The 17,263-nt window shown below is 41.0% G+C and overlaps 1 protein-coding gene across 2 annotated transcripts in view; it reads left to right on the top strand.

Moving 5' to 3' along the window:
• LOC106564975 (integrin alpha-L) overlaps window positions 1–17,263 on the top strand; it is a 37,786-nt gene that overhangs the window by 18,823 nt on the left and 1,700 nt on the right. For both annotated transcript variants that reach the window (XM_045691259.1, XM_045691258.1), the window contains exons 9-28: window positions 2,378–2,513; window positions 2,715–2,791; window positions 2,957–3,080; window positions 4,884–5,026; window positions 5,264–5,404; window positions 5,598–5,795; window positions 5,916–6,046; window positions 6,223–6,377; window positions 7,976–8,142; window positions 8,354–8,476; window positions 8,631–8,701; window positions 8,818–8,959; window positions 10,526–10,624; window positions 14,987–15,066; window positions 15,268–15,345; window positions 15,449–15,527; window positions 15,770–15,877; window positions 15,979–16,020; window positions 16,142–16,267; window positions 17,145–17,258. In XM_045691259.1, the coding sequence (XP_045547215.1) occupies window positions 2,378–2,513; window positions 2,715–2,791; window positions 2,957–3,080; window positions 4,884–5,026; window positions 5,264–5,404; window positions 5,598–5,795; window positions 5,916–6,046; window positions 6,223–6,377; window positions 7,976–8,142; window positions 8,354–8,476; window positions 8,631–8,701; window positions 8,818–8,959; window positions 10,526–10,624; window positions 14,987–15,066; window positions 15,268–15,345; window positions 15,449–15,527; window positions 15,770–15,877; window positions 15,979–16,020; window positions 16,142–16,267; window positions 17,145–17,258 (2,334 nt within the window). The remainder of the gene's footprint in view (window positions 1–2,377; window positions 2,514–2,714; window positions 2,792–2,956; window positions 3,081–4,883; window positions 5,027–5,263; window positions 5,405–5,597; window positions 5,796–5,915; window positions 6,047–6,222; window positions 6,378–7,975; window positions 8,143–8,353; window positions 8,477–8,630; window positions 8,702–8,817; window positions 8,960–10,525; window positions 10,625–14,986; window positions 15,067–15,267; window positions 15,346–15,448; window positions 15,528–15,769; window positions 15,878–15,978; window positions 16,021–16,141; window positions 16,268–17,144; window positions 17,259–17,263) is intronic.

The following is a 17,263-nucleotide window of genomic DNA, read 5'->3' as shown; positions in this document are numbered from 1 at the left end:
AATGATCAGTCTATAATTTTAATAGTAGGTTTATTTGAACAGTGAGAGACAGAATAACAACAACAAAAATCCAGAAAAACGCATGTCAAAAATGTTATAAAATGATTTGCATTTTAATGAGGGAAATAAGTATTTGACCCCTCTGCAAAACATGACTTAGTACTTGGTGGTAAAACCCTTGTTGGCAATCACAGAGGTCAGACGTTTCTTGTAGTCGGCCACCAGGTTTGCACACACCTCAGGAGGGATTTTGTCCCACTCCTCTTTGCAGATCTTCCCCAAGTCATTAAGGTTTCGAGGCTGACGTTTGGCAACTCGAACCTTCAGCTCCCTCCACAGATTTTCTATGGGATTAAGGTCTGGAGACTGGCTAGACCACTCCAGGACCTTAATGTGCTTCTTCTTGAGCCACTCCTTTGTTGCCTTGGCCGTGTGTTTTGGGTCATTGTCATGCTGGAATACCCATCCACGACCCATTTTCAATGCCCTGGCTGAGGGAAGGAGGTTTTCACCCAAGATTAGACGGTACATGGCCCTGTCCATCATTCTTTTGATGCGGTGAAGTTGTCCTGTCCCCTTATCAGAAAAACACCCCCAAAGCATAATGTTTCCACCTCCATGTTTGAGGGTGGAGATGGTGTTCTTGGGGTCATAGGCAGCATTCCACCTCCTCCAAACACGGCGAGTTGAGTTGATGTCAAAGAGCTCCATTTTGGTCTCATCTGACCACAACACTTTCACCAGTTGTCCTCTGAGTCATTCAGATGTTCATTGGGAGACTTCAGACAGGCCTGTATATGTATTCTTGAGCAGGGGGACCTTGCAGGCGCTGCAGGATTTCAGGCCTTCACGGCGTAGTGTGTTACCAATTGTTTTCTTGGTGACTATGGTCCCAGCTGCCTTGAGATCATTGACAAGATCCTCCCGTATAGTTCTGGGCTGATTCCTCACCGTTCTCATGATCATTGCAACTCCACGAGGTGAGATCTTGCATGGAGCCCCAGGCCGAGGGATATTGACAGTTCTTTTGTGTTTCTTCCATTTGCGAATAATCGCACCAAATGTTGTCACCTTCTCACCAGCTGCTTGGCGATGGTCTTGTAGCCCATTCCAGCCTTATGTAGGTCTACAATCTTGTCCCTGACATCCTCGGAGAGCTCTTTGATCTTGGCCATGGTGGAGAGTTTGGAATCTGATTGATTGATTGCTTTTGTGGACAGGTGTCTTTTTTACAGGTAACAAGCTGCAGTTAGGAGCACGCTCTTTAAGAGTGTGCTCCTAATCTCAGCTCGTTACCTGTATAAAAGACACCTGGGAGCCAGAAATCTTTCTGATTGAGAGGGGGTCAAATACTTATTTCCCTCATTAAAATGCAAATTAATTTATAACATTTTTGACATGCATTTTTCTGGATATTTTTGTTGTTATTCTGTCTCTCACTGTTCAAATAAACCTACCATTAAAATTATAGACTGATCCTTTCTTTATCAGTGGGCAAACGTACAAAATCAGCAAGGGATCAAATACTTTTTTCCCCACTGTATTTGATTTTCTTTAGCTATTTTTCCTTTAGCTATCCCAAAAAAACAAAACAAAAATAATTTCATTAAATATTACATTTGGACTTTACTACTATAGACCATAGAAAATATTTTGAATAACACGTTCATAAATGCTAAAAAAAATAAAAAATACTAAGAAATACGGATTTGAAATGTCTGTCCTATATCTAGGAGATATAACAAAGCTCAGGAAATATTGTTGTTTTTTGGACACATTTAACCCCTTATATATGTGGCACCAAACTACCTCCATACTTCCATTAATTTGTATGTTCGTGAAAGTCTCCGCTTTCCATAGAGTGGTCATACTAGTTTGTAGGCCAAACCTTTCGGACGCTACAGACGTTTTCGTAAGAAGACCGATTTTCTGTATGTCTCATGGTCTGACAAACACCACTGTAGCTCGGTCACCTTCCACTGTAGATGCGGAAGACCGACATAGGCAGATGCGGTGGGAGTGACGCACGCAGGCGATGCATAAAAACAGATCTCTATCTTAAACTGACGGATTTTGATGGGGACTTTTTTACTATGTTACTTAGATTGACACACGGGTGAGTCAATAGATGATTAAATCCCTGCTGAAGACGCTTTTATAAAGATGATTTTAATTAGCTTTCTTTTTTTATTCTCTTACTGGTACTTGTATTAAAAAGTGCTATACAAATATAGTTTTTATTATTATTGTTATTAGTAGTCTCAAGGGTCCAGTCCAACTTCCCAGTTAAGATGTGGATGTTTAAATATCATTCATATTGAAAAGGAAATTAGACTTCACTATAATTCCAGTCCTCAAGTGATATATTTCTTGGCAGGTCAAGAATGTCAATTTGAAGAAACTAAAGTCCCTGGCATCAGAGCCAAAAGAGAACAACACTTTCCTCATCATGGACTACAACGGACTAAAAGGAATCCTAGACAACTTTCAAAAAAAGATCTTCAACATTGAAGGTACAACTCCAGATTTAGTTGAAATCTCTTAATAATACTTACTTATTTTTCAGCAAAGTCCCTGTCAACAGAGAGTTGTTATTCATAAAAAAAACTAAAGTGGAAATACTGGTCCCCTCCTGAAATATACACCTTACTCAAAACATTCCACAGTAGAAGTATCAATGTATCGCAATTAATATCAGTGTTCGTATATTCTAGGTTCCAAGACTGCTCTGGCTGGCAACTTGACTAAAGAGATGTCTCAGAGTGGGTTCAGCGCTGTCTACGTTAATAAGGTGAGATATCGCGATAGTATGTACAGTTTGTTTTATCATCATCTTACATTTTTTATAAATGTACTGACCACTAGTTTATGGACGCAACTAGTTTATGGACGCAATATATAGGTAATTAATGCTTATTAATGAAAAATATTACCCATTGTTTTATTTTATCTACAGGACACCTTGGTTTTGGGCTCAGTGGGATCAAACAACTGGCGTGGATCTCTCTTTGAGACTGAGGGTCTGAGATCAGAGGAAAGGGAAATTCAGGACCCCACATTGGACAAAGACTCCTATATGGGTAATGGAACATTAACATAGGGCTAGGCGTCCCGTTAGCCAGACAACTTCCGGTGAAACTGGAGGGCACGCAATTCAAATAAATTATCATAAAAATTATGGATATTAAACATTTAGGTACATACAAGTGTCTTATATCGGTTGAAAGCTTAAATTCTTGTTAATCTAACTACACTGTCCGATTTACAGTAGCTATTACAGCGAAAGCATGCCATGCGATTGTTTGAGGACGGCGCTCCACATCAAAATATTTTTCCACCGGCACAGGTTTCATAAATTCAGAAATAGCGATTAAATATTCACTTACTTTTTGAAAATCTTCCTCAGATTTGTCATCCAAAGGGTCCCAGCTATAACATGTAGTGTCGTTTTGTTAGATAAAATCCTTCTTTACATCCCAAAAAGTCAGTTTGGTTGGCGCCATCGATTTGAGTAATCCACTCGTTCAACATGCAGAGAAATGAATCCGAAAATCTACCCCTAAACTTTGTTTCAACAAGTCAAAATAAGTTTATATTTCCTCCTCAGATACCCTAAAATGTAATCAAACTATAATATTTCTTACGGGAAGAAGTATGTTCAATAGGAAACCGATTTTAGCAGGTGCGTTCTGTCTTCATCGAGCGCGCATACACCAATTTCCAAGACTGTCCCTGTAGTAAAACTGATATTTCTTATTCGTTTTGGAAGTTACAAGCCTAAAACCTTGAACATAGACTGCTGGCACCCTGTGGAAGCCATAGGAATTGCATCCTGAGAGCTAGAATTCAGTATGCCCCTATACTTTCCATTGTTAGAGCATGGGCTCTCAAAAACAAAAATATTCTGGTTGGTTTTTCTTTGGATTTTCTCCTACCATAGCTATTGTGTTATATTCTCCTACATTATTTTAACATTTCTACAAACTTCAAAGTTTTTTCTTTCCAAATGGTACCAATTATATGCATATCCTGGCTTCAGGGCCTGAGCAACAGGCAGTTTACTTTGGGCACGTCATTCAGGCGGAAATTGAGAAAAAGGGCCTGGCCATAAGAAGTTTGAAGCTCCAAAAAAGATATTGCTCAAAAGTGAATTTGAACAGCTGCAACATTGAGAACATCCTGACTGGTTGCATCACTGCCTGGTATGGCAACTGCTCGGCCTCCGACCGCAAGGCAGTACAGAGGGTAGTGCGAACGGCCCAGTATGTCACTGGGGCCAAGCTTCCTGCCATCCAGAACCTCTATACTAGGCGGTGTCAGAGGAAGGCCCTAAAAATTGTCAAAGACTCCAGCCACCCTAGTCATAGACTGTTCTCTCCCGGAGCGCCAAGTCTAGGTCCAAGAGGCTTCTAAACAGCTTCTACCCCCAAGCCATAAGACTCCTGAACACCTAATCAAATGGCTACCCAGACTATTTGCATTGCCCCCCCCTCCGCCCTCTTTTACATCGCTGCTACACTCTGCTGTTATTATCTATGCATAGTCACTTTATTACCTCTACCTACATGAACATATTACCTCAACTAACCGGTGCCCCCGCACATTGACTGTACCGGTACCCCCCTGTATATAGTCTCACTATTGTTATTTTACTGCTGCTCTTTAATTACTTGTTACTTTTATTTGTTATTCTTATCCGTATTTTTTTTAAATTGCATTGTTGGTTAGGTGCTCGTAAATAAGCATTTCACTGTTGAATTCGGTGCATGTGACTAATACGATTTGATTTGAACAAACACTATATTCAAGGCTCCGTTAGTTCAGATGTTTCAGAGAAGGGAGTGTAGTTACAATGGACCTACAGTTCTTTATTGTTCTTATAGGATACTCTGTAGCTGTTGGGAAGAAGAATGAGAATCTTCTATATTTTACCGGAGCACCAAGATCTGAACACATGGGACAGATCCTTCTTTTCAACAAGGTTAACAACAACTGGACTGTGGCACAAAGATTGTCTGGAGAACAGGTTGGTAACATTAGATATATATGTAAGCATTGTGGTATATCAATCAAGTTATACAATAGGGACAGCATGAAACCAGCTTTTGGGGTTACTTCAACGATTGATTCACTCCTCCGATAGTAAAGAGGAACACATGATATCACTTTTTATGTTTACTTATGAGTTCCATTCAAAAACCAGAAGACTTCTTAAAACATTTCAAAACAATTTTTGTAAGAATGTAAGTTTGGATTTTCTCAGATGGGCTCCTACTTCGGGGCAGAGCTGTGCTCTGTGGACATAGACTCAGACGGCAACACAGACTTCCTCCTGGTGGGTGCACCAATGTTTCACCAACCACCGAGAGAGGGCAGGATCTACGTCTACACACTGACTGACAAGGTGGGCTGAACTGTGAATCTCTGAACAACAGATTCAAATGCTGCAATTTGTGGTTGAATATGTTCATCAGGGACAAAGTGATCTGGATGCCGGTATTGATTCATTTGGATATAAATATCCATCCTCTTCAATAACACTGCACAAAAAGACAATGTAATATGGATTTATCTTTATGTGATCTCTCCTTTATTAGCTGGAACTGAGGACGGAGATGAGTGTTTCAGTGCTGGCTCAGGGTAGATTCGGCTCCTCCATCTCCTCTCTCACAGACCTGAATGGAGATGGGCTGAAGGATGTAGCTGTGGGTGCTCCACTTGAGGACGATCACAGGGGGGCCGTGTACATCTACCTGGGTGAAAAGCTAAAGGGGATCCGCCCTGAATTCAGCCAGGTGAGACAGACGAAGATGGAAATCATTCAAAAAGGCTCTTCATGATCAAAGAAAACAGACATCCCTCCTGGGATATCAATATCAATGCCTTTTCATTAAATGTTTGTCTTCTTACTGCAGCGCATCTCAGCTGCGATGATGAGATCTAAGCTCCAGTTCTTTGGCCAGGCGATTGATGGGAAGATGGACCTGGGTGAGGATGGACTGACTGACATCGTAGTAGGAGCGCGAGGCGCAGTTGTCGTCTTGAGGTACGAGTCCAAAAAAAGGATAAGAAAAGACAGTTGGTTTAAAAGGACAGTAAAAATATGCCACTAGTGTGTGATCTGCAGTGAATGGGGGCTGCGCTCAATGAGGTGTGGGCGGTGGTACCCAACATCTTACAATGTAGGCTAACATCCCAATCTTTACCCTCGATTGCTCACAGGTCCAGACCGGTCCTCAGCATCTCTGCTCATCTCCACTTCCATCCCTCGGAGATCAGCACTGATAACTTTGACTGTCTGGCAAAAGAGACCATTTCCCCTGTGGTGACTTTGACAGCCTGCTTTAACATGGCAGAGGCAACAAAGAGTAAAGCTGGTAAGAACTCTCAGAACTTTTGGAACACTGATGGCTTTGTGTTTTTCAACAGAAATTGAGTGATCTGAGACTACATACACTACATGACCAAAAGAATGTGGACAACTGCTCGTCGAACATCTCATTCCAAAATCATGCGCATTAATATGAAGTTGGTCCCCCGTTTGCTGCTATAGCCTCCACACTTCTGGGAAGGCTTTCCACTAGATATTGGAACATTGCTGCGGGGACTAGCTTCCATTCAGCCACGAGCATTAGTGAGGATGGGCATTGATGGGCGATTGGACCTGGCTTGCAGTCGGCATTCCAATTCATCCCAAAGGTGTTCGATGGGGTTGAGGTCAGGGTTCTGTGCCTGCCAGTCAAGTTCTTCCACACCGATCTCAACAAACCATTTCTGTATGGACCTCACTTTGTGCACAGGGGCATTGTCATGCTGAAACAGGAAAGGGCCTTCCCCAAACTGTTGCCAAAATGTTGGAAGCACAGATTTGTCTAGAATGTCATTGTATGCTGTAGTGTTAAGATTTTCCTGCACTGGAACAAACCATGAAAAACAGCCCTAAACCATTATTCCTCCTACACCAAACTTTACAGTTGGCACTACGTATTCAGGCCAGTAGCGTTCTCCTGGCATCCTGGCAAGCTTTACACCACTCCAGCCGATGCTTGGCATTGCGCTTGGTGATCTTAGGCTTGTGTGTGGCTGCTCGGCCATGGAAACCCATTTCATGAAGCTCCCAACGAACAGTTCTTGTGCTGACGTTGCTTCCAGAGGCAGTTTGGAACTCGGTAGTGAGTGTTGCAACAGAGGACAGACGAGTTTTATGCACTTCAGCACTCAGCGATGCCATTCTGTGAGCTTGTGTGGCCTACCACTTCGTGGCTGAAACCGTTGTTGCTCCTAGACGTTTCCACTTCACAATAACAGCACTTACAGTTGACCGGTGCAGCTCTAGCAGGGCAGAAATGTGATGAACTGATTTGGTGGAAAGGTGGCATCCAATGACTGTGGTACATGTGGCATGTTGAAAGTCACAGCTCTTTAGTCTCATCTTCTACTTACAATGTTTGTTTATGGAGATTGCATGGCTGTGTGCTCTATTTTATACACCTGTCAGCAACGGGTGTGGCTGAAATAGCTGAATCCACTACTTTGAAGGGGTGTCCACATACTTTTGTGTATATATAGTGTAATTGTGGCCTTGGTGGTCTAGGTCAGAGCCTCGTTGCATAGCAAATTACTGACAACAATAAGTGGATCTTGGTCTCTTTCCAGTCTGAAGACCGGTGGAGGCTGCTGACAGGAGGACGGCTCATAATAATGGCTGGAACAGAGCGAATGGAATGGCATCAAACACATAGAAACCATGTTTGTTACCATTCCACTTATTCCGCTCCAGCCATTACCACAAGCCCGTCCTCCCCAATTAAGGTACCAAGGTTGTTCCTTGGTGAGGATCTGGGACTCGAGAGTTAAGGTCTTGACTCCATCTCTGCTTTCTACTTCAATGCTGTCCATCAGCAGGCAACCATGAGGTTCTGAACTTCTCTCCCTGATAAGGAGGCCATTTAAGATTTATTGTGTACTTTTCCAGGGGCACTGAGTGCAGGGATAAACATCTCCTACTTGCTGGATGTGGATCCAGTGAGACAGAGGAGCCGAGCCTTTTACAGTGACACGAACAAAGGGGCCAGAAGACTTCTCTCTACTGTGGAGCTGAGAAAACAGCGGACTTGCTTCAACCACTCAGTCTACATGACAGTATGATCAATGAGAAACTGTAGCTAGGCAACAATACAACAACCATAATGTCTCTCGTAAGGAGGGGATTTAATGAATAAAATGAAGTTGTTAGGTTGTTGAATTATTATTGAATTGTTATTGTGTATTGATCTTATTCAGTGATGAGAAGAATGAGGGTTTTTCAGGACTATGGATAGAGAAATTAATGCCACATTTTCTTTTCTTCCAGCAATGCGTGATTGACACATTATCGCCCATAATCATGAAACTTAATTTATCTCAATCTGAAAGCCAACAAGAGGGTCGTACTGCCATTCTGAATACTGACAGTCCTACACAGGCTGTGGTCGAGGTACGAGGATACATTCTGGGTCTGACTAAAACCTGTTCACTTACAATGATCAACAGCACTAGCAATTACTGTGGAGGGAGTACTGTAATTTAGCCAAAGACCTGTGAAAACAGGTAATCTAAACACATTCACAGTTGTCTTGAATTCATCATAGGTGCCCTTTGAAAAGAACTGCAAAGAAAATGAAACATGTGTGGCAGAGCTTGAGGTGGACTTCAACTTTATGTAAGTGTCTGATAAACATAGAGACAACTTAAAGTAACTTGTTTGTAGCTATAATAATTACTGACTGCTCAAAAAAAGCATGTTTTCTGACTGTACGGTCTTGTCTCTCTTATCAGCACATCAACTTTATTAGTGGTGGACCAGAGTTACTTCAACGTGACTATAAGACTGTCCAATCACGGGGACGACTCCTACAACACCAGTCTAACCCTCCTCTACCCTCCTGGCCTCTCATTCTCCATGATGCATCTTCTGAAGGTAATACCGGCACCCCTCCATCTATTGTGTAATTCATTCTGATGTTTCCTTTCTGCTCTCGTCTAAACCAGTGTTATTCAAACCTGGAGACCCAAACCATGTTCAGCCAATCAAGGGTTAGATGATTAGTTTAATCAGGGGTCTTCCTCCTGGGCTGGAACAAAAGCTTTTCTTGCTCAACTTGTGGGTCTGCAGAACCAGGATAGAAGAACATTGATTCAAACATTAGTTTGCAGCCAAACATTTAAATGTTCCCTACATGTGCTAATTATTCATAAAATATTAAAAGGTGCACTATGCAGAAATCACTCCACCCTTTCCTGGTTACTAAAATTGTAATAGTTAGCCTAATTTTAGTTTGTGACAAAACAAGCAAGTATAGTGTAGAGTATCATTTTACCATCTAAACAGCTGTGAAATATTTTCCAAAACCAAACATATTGTATTTTCAGCTGTTTGAAGCTGGTGTACGAAACTGAAAGTAAGACACAAAAACAAAACGTAACTGGAAGCAGTGTTAGGTTCCTAACAAACAGAGTAAAAAGTAAAATGGACGACTAGAAAAACCATAAACGAAGTTTATTCACCCACTGGGTCATACAGCTGCAAAGACATGGTATGATTACACAAGCATATATATGTATAACCTCCTACTAGCCGGGGTCAACCCCTTTTACATCTCTGTTGCTAGGCAGGAACTTAATTGGTTCCTCTCACTGGTGTAGTCATGGCCCTGCCTGATGCTCAAACCTTCGTGGGAATGGAAGTGTTTGTGTGTGCGATAGGACTGTATAGGAGGGTCGTTGTGGTCGGCCCCTTTGGCTGCCCTCCCAGAGATTTCTTCTTACTTCATCTGTTGACTTGACCTTGAGCCAAATTCATCAGTCCTCCCTAGTTCTGCAGCTGCCCTGCCTCATCAGGAACTGAAGCTAGACTGTTGCCCTTTGCTTCTCTCTGTAGGAACATTGATATTCAACAATAACATCTTTCAACAGAATATTACATTTATGCACTTCCCCTTGTCTCACTCAGTAACTTTCCATACACCAAATTTCTATACATGTAGAGTAATCAATATTTTCTAGTATGGTAACATGAATAAGTATATTTGAAGCTTGAATCCAACAGAAATAGCAGACATTGAACAGATCTACCCCTTCTCAGACTTGCTTTCAATGAGAATGACAGATCTATAACTCCCATTTGTATGTGAATTTGGTCGGGTCGCCCAAAAACGTACATATGGCAATTTATGCGTAGTGCACCTTCAAGTGTGGCAGGTAGCCTAGTGGTTAGAGCTTTGGACTAGTGACCGGTAGGTTGCAAGATCGAATCCCTGAGCTGACAAGGTAAAAATCTGTCGTTCTGTCCCTGAACAAAGCAGGTTCCTAGGCTGTCATTGAAAATAAGAATTTGCCTAGTTAAATAAAGATAAAATTACAAAATAAAGTGTTGAATTGATTAGTTCTGTAAAGTGGTTCATTTTTAACATGCATACTTGTTTATTTTAGACTGTCAATGACTCTGAATTATTTACACACTTGACGTATTGTCTGTATTCCATAGTCCACAAGGAGAACGGTGTTCAGCTGTGGTGGCTCGGAAGGTGAAATGGACAGAACTACATGCAGTGTCAGCATACCGGTCTACCGTAGTAAAACTACAGTGAGTGATTACTTAGATATACCAGTAAATAATGCTCAACTGTGAATACACGGTAAAGCTTTAAAATGTTGTCCTTAAATGATAAAGACTCAGAGCTAAAAGCAGTAAGTCAATGTCTTATTGAGTGACAGCTTTGATTTGAGTGATACGGTGCCTTCAGAAAGTAATCAGACCCCTTGACTTTTTGCACATTTTGTTGTTACAGCCTGAATTTAAAATAGATTAAATTTAGTTTTTTTGTTTATCACTGGCCAACACACAATACCCCATAATGTCAGTGGAATTATGTTTGACATTTTTACAAATTAATTCAAAATGAAAAGCTGAAATGTCTTGACTCAGTTTAACCCTTTTGTTATGGCAAGCTTAAATAAGTTCAGAAATAAAAATGTGCTTAAGTCACAAATTGCATGGACTCACTGTGTGCAATGATGAGTAGAGAGTAGAGCATTACTTTATTAATCTCAACTTGGGAAATTGTTTTATCACAGCATGCATCAATGACTTAAAATGACAGGACACGCAACAATGACCAACATGATAAAAACCAAACATTTAGACATAAAAAGGCACATGCACCATACTATCCCTAAAATAATCATCTGATTCAAGTGCTGTTTTTTTTTATCCTACTTTGGGAGAGAAAAAAAACAGGCAACAACATTTTCCAATAGGAAGACCTCATAACCGTTAATCAATTAGTCATTAAAAAGCCTCATGGCTGTCTGTATAAATGACCATCTAAACCTATCTATGGAACATCTGGGCAGGCTTAACCTGCTACCGAAGCTACTCCTGTGTTGCATTAGAGCCCTGGTGGAGTGGGTGTGTTATGTGCAGCTTTTTTATGAACATGTCCTGCATTGATTCCAGCCTGCAGCCAATTGTAGCACTGTCTTTCTTAATGATTTTGTCAAGCATGTTTATGGCCTCCTTAGCTAAATTCCCTGTCCAGCACACAATGGCATAGGTCGCTACACTCGCCACGACATCGCTATAGAACATACGAAGCATTTTGTCACATACTTTAAAAGTTCAAAGCTTCTTTAAAGTACATTCTGGATTGGGCTTTTTGGTAGCCACTTTTTTGTAGTCACCGTTAACAGAAATGGGCTTAAAAACATGTATTTTTCCTAAAATCTACCACTAGCTCCTCGGTCTTCAGTACATTCAGGTCCAAGTAATTGGCCTCACACCACTTCAAAAGGACTCAGTTGTATCCCTGTGAAGAGCATCGCCTCCTCTCATGACACAGTTTACTATAGCAGAGTCAGAGAATTTCTGTAAGTGGCTCAGTTCATTGTGTGAGAAGATATTAGCATACTCATACTTATCGAATCTGGTAAAAAAAAAAAAATGGTGAAAAAAAAATAAAACTATCCCTTACCTCATCACTCTGTAGTTGTCCCCTGTTACTGTAACCTGTTTTATTCCTACCATACCAGATATCCTTCATGTTATTTGCTTGCGTTTAAATGTCAGTATGTATTCATGTTTTGCTTGGCACAATATTGTCAGTAGAGAAGATAACATAGTCCATTATGCATTCAGCGACCATTAAGATCCTCCTCCCAGTCATCTATAAATGGATTCTAATCTGTACCTTCAAAGCAGCTCTGTAGCGCCACTCCAGTTTCGGGTGTCCATTTGTGAATCACCGCGTTACCTCTGGACCAGTGGGCGGTACTTTGGTAGCAGCTGGACGAGGTCGTTGTCAGATTGTCCAGTGGAGGCAGAGCAGTCTAGCAGTAGGCATCTTTCACATTGGTGTAGAGAATGTCAATGGTCTTGTCCAGATGAGTTGGAACTTTAACATACTGTTTGAAGGTAGGAAGTGGTGCAAACAGTGGTTGAAATCTCCAGAGATAACAACCGAGTCAGGTGATCGATTGAGTAGGTAATGTGGTGACTTTGTGGTCAGTTAAAAATTTGCGGACGGCGGGATGTAGACAATCACTATCACGCTAAGGAACTCTCTTGGTAAATAGTATGGTCAGCAGCCCACTGCTAATATCTCCACATAAGGTAAACAGACCCTCTTCACTGTGACATGGTTAGTGTGACACCATTGATTGTTCACATACAGACAGACGCCTCCGCCCTACTTAACCCCGAAAGTACAGAGCTCCTGTCAGCTCTGATTATTGTGAAACCACCTCTACATGGGAATCAGGTATGACCTCCGTTAGCAAAGTTTCCGTAAACCATACTCAGCGTTCAACACCATAATGCCCTCAAATCTCATCAATAAGCTAAGGACCCTGGGACTAAACACCTCCCTCTGCAACTGGATCCTGGACTTCCTGACGGACTACCCTTAGGTGGTAAGGGCAGGTAACAACACATCCGCCACGCTGATCCTCAACACGGGGGCCCCTCAGGGGTGCGTGCTCAGTCCCCTCCTGTACTCCCTGTTCACTCATGACTGCACGGCCAGGCACGACTCCAACACCATCATTAAGTTTGCCTGATCACCGACAACGACGAAGAAGCCTATAGGGAGGTGGTCAGAGACCTAGCCGTGTGGTGCCAGGACAACAACCTCTCCCTCAACGTGATCAAAACAAAGGAGATTGTGGACTACAGGAAAAGGAGGACCGAGCACACCCCCATTTCCATCGACGGGGTGCAGTGGAGCAGGTTGAGAACTTCAAGTTCCTTGGTGTCCATCACAAACAAACTAACATGGTCCAAGACAGTCGTGAAGAGGGCACGACAAAACCTATTCCCCCTCAGGAGATTGAAAAGATTTGACATGGGTCCGCAGATCCTCAAAAGGTTATACAGCTGCACCATTGAGACCTTCCTGATGGGTTGCATCACTGCCTGGTGTGGCAACTGCTCGGCCTCCAACCGCAAGGCACTACAAAGGGTAGTGCGTACGGCCCAGTACATCACTGGGGCCAAGCTTCCTGCCATCCAGGACTTCTATACCAGGTGGTGTCAGAAGAAGGCCCTAAAAATTGTCAAAGACTCCAGCCACCCTACTCATAGACTGTTCTCTCTGCTACCGCACGGCAAGCAGTACTGGAGTGCCAAGTCTAGGTTCAAGAGGCTTCTAAACAGCTTCTACCCCCAAGCCATAAGACTCCTGAACATCTAATCAAATGGCTACCCAGACTATTTGCATTGCCCCCCCACCCCTCTTGTACACTGCTGCTACTCTTTGTTATTATCTATGCATAGTCACTTGAATAACTATCTACATGTACATATTACCTCAATTACCTCGACTAACCGGTGCCCCTGCACATTGACTCTGTACCGGTACCCCCTGTATACAGCCTTGCTATTGTTATTTTACTGCTGCTCTTTAATTATGTTACTTTTATTTATTTTATTCTGCATTGTTGGTTAAGTGCTTGTAAGTAAGGATTTCACTGTAAGGTCTACACCTGTTGAATTCGGCGCATGTGACAAATAACCATTTGATTTGAAGGAGGAAGCCTGTACGTAATACAAATATTCCAAAACATGCATCCTGTTTGCATAAAGGCACTAAAGTAATAGTGCAAAACTGTGGCAAAGAAATTCACGGTTTGTCCTGAATGCAAATTGTTATGTTTGGGGGAAAATCCAATACAAGACATTACTGAGTACCACTCTCAATGTTTTCAAGCATAGTGGTGACTGCATCGTGTTATGGGTATATTTGTAATCGTTAAGAACTGTGGAGTTTTTCAGGATAAAAAATAAACAGAATGGAGCTAAGCACAGGAAAAGTCCTAGAGGAAAACATGGTTCAGTCTTTTCCACCAGACACAGAGATTAATTCACCTGTCAGCAGGACAACAACCTAAAACACAAGGCCAAATCTACACTGGAGTTGCTTACCAAGAAGACAGTGAATGTTCCTGAGTGACTTACCGTTTTGACTTAAATCTACGTGAAAATCTATGGCAAGACCTGAAAGTGGTTTTCTACTAATGATCAACAATCAATTTGACAGAGCTTGAAGAATTATTTTAATAAATGGGCAAATGTTGCACAATCCAGGTGTGGAAAGCTCTTAGACTTACCCAGAAAGACTCACGGAAGTAGTCGCTGATAAAGGTGCTTTTACAAACTATTGACTCAAGGGTGTGAATACTTATGTAAATGAGCTCTCCATTTAAGTTAATACATTTGCAAAAATAAATTAAAAAACATGCTTTTACAATGTCATTATGGGATATTGTATGTAGATGGGTGAGATTTTTTTATTTAATCCATTTTGAATTCAGGCTGTAACAAAATGTGGAATAAGTCAACAGGTATGAATACTTTCTGAAGGCATGCCTTCCACTTCTTTTCCACTTCCACAGTTATGATCCAATTTCAAATCAAGTCTGACTTTGTCAACGATGCCATTTTCTTTTTCAGGCAGTGTTCACCAGTAAATTCCATATTTTGAATACATACAACTGGAACGACACAATGGAAATGACCGTCATCGGCCTGAGGTAGAAAATTTGCTTCCACAATGTAAATTGTGTGAGAGAATCAGTCCAGTAAACAAATTTCCACATGCAGTCAAAGTACTGAACAGACATTGATTAAAACGAACTAGTTTTATACAACCCCAATACCTTCTACTCAATTAGCTGAAGGACTTCATAGCATTCCACTTATGTATACAAAAAATGCATTTGCTTTATTTACAGCGACAATGGAAACTCAACCAATAGTTCCCTAACCAAGACCATCCCTGTTCAATTTGCAGTTGACCTGGTAGCGAAAGCGTAAGTCTTTACAAGCCTATACTTACATTTTGTTGAGAATGACTCCACCAAGTTAATTCAATAAAATCAAGGTGACTTATGTATCTTTTTGTTGTTGTTGAAGCCTTCCCCAAGACTCCACCACTTACATTAACTTTACTCTGGAGGACACATCACCTAAAGGACTGGTGAATGTATATGAGGTAAACAATCAGCTGCTATTGCTGTGACTGATCTTGAAAGTGTGATTCACACAATGTGGGGGTAATGTGCTAGATCTTTTTATACTCCAAAAACTATTTTAATGTCTCCGTCGCTCTAGCCTTGCTCTTTTGGGAGTTAAGGTTTATGTTTTGTTACAAATTCTGTGACAAATGCCTTTGTATAAAATCTCAATATAAATGTTATTGTTAGGTTGGTTGATTGAATGTGTCATTGTTTACAGGTGCAGAACTTGGGATTTAAGTCTGTACCAGTCACAGTCACCTTCACTTTCCCAACTAAGCTTGAGCACAGATTTGAAATGAAGGACTACCAAATATCTGTCTTACAGGTAAACTGTTCACATCTCTTATGAAAATGCTGACATTTTGCTGCCACAATTTCTTTCAATAGGAAACAGCCTAATGCAAGTTTCCTTTCTTTTCTTTGAAGAACCACACTCAATGTGGAAAGGTTATCAATTCAACAACAGAGGTGAGAATTCAAATATGCCACTCACTCTTGACATTGTTGGTAACCGATCCAATCAGGTTACAAATCAGTATAGTAAATCATGTTACTGAAACACACATTTTGCTTCTGGCTGTGTTTACAGTACTGCTCTCCAGAAAAATACTGCAAGTCCATCGAGTGTGAAAGCTTCCTTTTGAAGAAGTTGTTGACAGTTACATTTGTGCTGTCTGGAAATGTTTCATTCAAGGACCTTGATCAACATGCAAAGGTCTGTATTAAGACAACTTTAACAAAAGATGGTACAGAGTAACAACATGCTAATAACGAATGAGACTTTGAGACAGCAAACATCCCACTTTTAAATCTTTGTCATAGTTCTTATTCTTTAGCAGGCTACACCATTTAAGCTATAAATGCCATTCAAACTTTAAAATGTGCAGAGTGGACTTATTGATATATTTAAAATTATACTTTTTAAACTATTGAGCTTTTTGTCCTCCATCCACTTCCATGGGATTTCTTCAACATTCTAAAGGTCCATTGTTACAGACTCCCATGAATTTCAACATTCTATTATACAAATCAAGAGATACAGATGTCTTAATAACTGCATCAACTTCATCCATTAACTTCCCACTGCTGAATACGCCATGCAAGTAGCCTAGTAGTTTTTGAACTTTTGTAGGCTTTTTGACTGGTCTTCAAAAACGTCATAAAAGGCATCTGATTTTATGATAAGCCCCTGCAAAAGACCAGGAACATGGAAGTATGACATGGGAATGTGTCACTTGCCTGGCGTATTAACTGACAAATCAGCTATTTTTCCCAAGACTTATAGGGTATGATATCTTGGTCTACTTATCTGCTTTTTAAATCTAAAATCAGAACAGATATCTTCCTATCAAATGATGCAGCTTTGTTAGTTACTGCGACAACGTTTTCTGTCAACTTTTACAAACTGACATTTTGACCACTTTCCGAGCATTTTATACCACAACTTAGACATAACATATGGGTCTACTACTTCTCTGCTATTTAAATCTGAAATCAGAACACTTCTATTACCACAAAATGCTTTTAAAGAATTGAAGCAAGGCACACCATTTTATTTAATGTTGTTCGACTAACAATATCTCACTCTACAGAGCTTGTCATTGCCAAAGAAATTCACTGGGGATAGAGAAACAGTCAATGTCATCAGTTTTGTCAAACTCAGCTATGACAAAAAACGATATGTCCAGACAGCGAGTGAGCCAGGGGTAAG

Source organism: Salmo salar, chromosome ssa12, assembly GCF_905237065.1.
Source record: "Salmo salar chromosome ssa12, Ssal_v3.1, whole genome shotgun sequence".
In the NCBI taxonomy this organism is placed as follows: Eukaryota; Metazoa; Chordata; class Actinopteri; order Salmoniformes; family Salmonidae; genus Salmo; species Salmo salar.
Note: the sequence above shows the minus strand (reverse complement) of the source record. Positions and strands in the feature narration are given on the sequence as shown.